At 41.0% G+C, this 3439-nt stretch overlaps 2 protein-coding genes across 2 annotated transcripts in view; both read right to left on the bottom strand.

The window, feature by feature from the left end:
• Window positions 1-436: 436 nt before the first annotated feature.
• Window positions 437-2478, bottom strand: LOC104911016 (receptor-type tyrosine-protein phosphatase eta-like). The gene is made up of 2 exons (XM_010711056.3): window positions 2298-2478; window positions 437-726 (listed from the first exon to the last, which is right to left on the bottom strand). Exons 1-2 carry the CDS (start codon window positions 2410-2412, stop codon window positions 452-454), a joined length of 390 nt encoding a protein of 129 aa, XP_010709358.1. The 5' UTR covers window positions 2413-2478; the 3' UTR covers window positions 437-451.
• Window positions 2444-3439, bottom strand: part of PTPRJ (protein tyrosine phosphatase receptor type J) — a gene marked incomplete at its 5' end in the record, with an annotated part of 18691 nt that continues 17695 nt past the window's right edge. Inside the window, one exon of the mRNA XM_019616066.1 lies at window positions 2444-2450. Coding sequence (XP_019471611.1) covers window positions 2444-2450 — 7 coding nt within the window. The remainder of the gene's footprint in view (window positions 2451-3439) is intronic.

The raw sequence follows: 3439 nt of genomic DNA, 5'->3' as shown, positions 1-3439 counted from the left end.
CATCCATTGTCAATAAGAGTGCAGGAACACCAGAGGCTCGTGGAGTTTTGCCATAAATGGGCTTGTAAAGGAAAACTGAAATAAAAGTAATTCTGAGTGGGATTCATCTTCACTTGGCATTCCAAAGAAAGAGCACATATCACAACAGTGCCAGCACTGCCAGGATTTCTTTTGGAGATGTAGAGAGGATGGTATGAAAGAGACGAGGGCTGAGAAGAACATATAGAAGAAATACAATTAAAATGAGCAAGCTACAAACCAAAATCAGATCAGGGCAATGTTTCTCTGCACTCTAACATCCCATGTCTTGCAAATAGCCTGCATTGGGCTCCAGGATCAATACATCACCTCTGCCCACACCAGCACTGAATTACAAGCCTTACACAGGCATGCAGAGCCCTGTGATGTACAGCAAAACACAGTCCACCAGAAACACATCCGCAAGAAACTGTCACTTACTTGTATACAGGCTTATGGATGTTCCTTCTCCTTCCGTCTCACCATCAGCTGCTACTGCAAAGACTGTGAAAGTGTACGGCGTCCCAGGGGTTAACCCAGTAATTTCAGTTTCTGTGTTATTTGATGTCTCATTGTTGATGGAGGGCCCATTTCTAACCTCTATTCTGTATCTGTAGGAGTTTGAAGCTGTGTCATTCACTGTCCAGGTTAAGTTGACAGAAGTTACACCAACATACTCTGCCTTGACATCAAGCACCGCACTGGGCTCTGTGAATGGCAAGACAACAATCCATCAAACTGTATCTGCTCACAAACAGAACAGGAAGAGTATCTGCTCACAAACAATGCAGGAAAGACACAGACACACCACTACTTCACTTTCTTCACATCACTCATCAATCAGAGTGCAGGAGCACCACAGCAACAGAGGTTCCTGGGGCTTTGCCATCAATGGGCTTGTAAGCAGAAAATGTGGAAGGGGCATCTTGACTGGGATTCATCTCCTTCCTGCATTCAGAAGCAAGAGCAACCATGACTATTGTGCCTGTACTCCCAGTTTCCCTTGGGAATGCAGAGAGGTGGGCAGGAAAAAGACAATGGTGCAGGGGAATGGGGCAAAGGCGGTGCATTTCAGCACAGCTAAAGATAAGGAAGATCAATTACTGCTGGAAGAAAAACAGAAGGACCTAGGAATTCTCCTTCTTTTCTATTGCTCACACATGCATGCAGGGCGCTGTGCTGCGCAGCAAAACTCATTCCACCAGAAACACGTCTGCAATATATTGTCACTTACACGTTTTGGATGTTCCTTCTCCTTCTGTCTGACCATCAGCCTCTACAGCAAAGACTGTGGAACTCTACAACATCCCAGGAATTAGCCTGGTAATTTTGGCTTTGGTGATAGTTAACATTTCATACCTAATGGAGGCACTGTTTCTAAGTTTTATTCTGTATGTGTAGGGGTTTGTAGCTGTGATATTCAAATATAAGTTGACAGAATTCACACCAACATATTCTGCCTCGAGACCAAGTACTGGGCTGGTCTCTGGGAAAGGCAAGACAATAATCCATAGCTGTGAACAGAAGAACATCTGCTCACAGCGATGTGTAGTGCTCCTCCTCCTGCTATCTTATTGATAGAGCTTTGTCTTTCCCTTGGCTAATTGCTATTCTGATCAAGCTGCTCTTGTATGTCGTATAGCACACTTACTAGCTCTATGATCTACTCTTTTTGCTCCAATTCCTGAAGTTTCACCTCAAGCATTAAAGCAGTGTTGGTGCAGCAGTGACGTCTTTCATGTGTCAGGTGTTAACTTCATGCAAACTGGTGAGAAAGATTGGACCATGCAGCCTGTTATGTTTTCCTAACCTGGCTATCTCAAAGGGACCTTCAAGCTGCAACATTCACAGATCTCTCCTCTAGATTCTAGTAGGTTATTTCAGCTGTACTCTGTCATACATATATATTTCAAATTTGTAAGTCACTGTACATTTGAACTACTGCAGCTGTACTGCAAAAATCCAATATTTTTACACATATTTTTACATAATACATAATACTACATTCCCATAATAGTCAGGGGAAGGAACTCAGTTCTAACAGTGATCAAACTATTTCAAGACCATGCTACAATCACAGTGTTACATTACACTTTCAGTTAGCTGTGTAAATACTTTTCTTTGTCTCATTCTCTACTCCAGCAAAACACTTGGATCCATTTCCAGACATGATCTTTGCACTCTGGATAAAAGTTTGGACTAAAATTGCTAACATAGCATAAAAACACAAAAAACCTTGAAGGATAATTCACATCCCACCAACGTTCCAAATCACTTACGTGCTACACTGTTCTGATCACTCGTTGCCCTGCCAGATAGTGACACATCCTCTGATAATCTCCTGTTCCCACTTGTGGCATTCACTGATAATTCATCATTACTACTGGTTCCCATTTCTTCAGTTATGTTTTTCAAGCTACAGTTGTCAGTGCCTAAAAGGTAAAAACATGAAAGGCAATAAATATCTTTACAAATTTTCTGGGTTCCCCATGAGCAAAATACAGTCACTAATAGATATCCTGCAGAGACCCAACATCACCTCCTTTTTCCCAGTTTGTTTCTATGTTTCCTGGTTTCACCAGTTTTAACTTTTGTCAATTTGTATTAGATTAAAAAAAAAAAGCCACGTTATTTCAGGCATTTACTAACGCAACTCATAGACTGAATGAAGGCTACCCATGATCTGCTTTTTATTTCAGTGCAGTTTTGATGGAAAATAATCAAATGAACTTACAGGCATATTCCACGTGTGCATTTTTCTCACGTATCACATACAGCTAACTGCTTTGCTTAACCTGGCATAGTGATTTGGTCTCTTTTCCTCAGTATATGAGAAAATAAAGAGATGTGGTATTCACACACTGTCTTCCCACATGGCAGAGATATGAGACAGCTACAGAAAACCTTAGGCTGACATAGTGCAGCCCAGTGAGTGAGGAGAGTTGATTCAGCTACACAGAAGAATTACTATCTTAGTTGAACCTGAAATATTGTTACATGAGCAACACACATTGCGAACAAGTTCAGGAAAGGTGGCCATGAACAACAGGATTCTTGGTGTGGAAGTAGAGGAAAACAAACAGAATCATAATTTCTGTATTTATTTGGAACTGATACAGACACGGATTCACATAAAAAGTGAAAGCAAAGGAAGCAGTACAGGCCAGACTCACAATTCCTTCAGAACCATACATATTCTCTTAAAGTAGTGTAAAAGGTGAGTTTATCCCTCTCAGTTTAGTTTGGCCCTAAAACTTAAAGGCCAACTCATTTAAGTCTGACATTCAATATCAAGGTAGATCTCACCTACCAGTACTTTGGGAGATTTTTGACATGTGAAATGCTGTCATTCTGACAAGTACAGCAGTTGTTACACTCCAAAAATTCCTCAAAGCAACATTTTGGGAGTCTTTTTTTTTTT

This window comes from Meleagris gallopavo, chromosome 5 (genome assembly GCF_000146605.3).
Source record: "Meleagris gallopavo isolate NT-WF06-2002-E0010 breed Aviagen turkey brand Nicholas breeding stock chromosome 5, Turkey_5.1, whole genome shotgun sequence".
Classification (NCBI taxonomy): Eukaryota; Metazoa; Chordata; class Aves; order Galliformes; family Phasianidae; genus Meleagris; species Meleagris gallopavo.
Note: the sequence above shows the minus strand (reverse complement) of the source record. Positions and strands in the feature narration are given on the sequence as shown.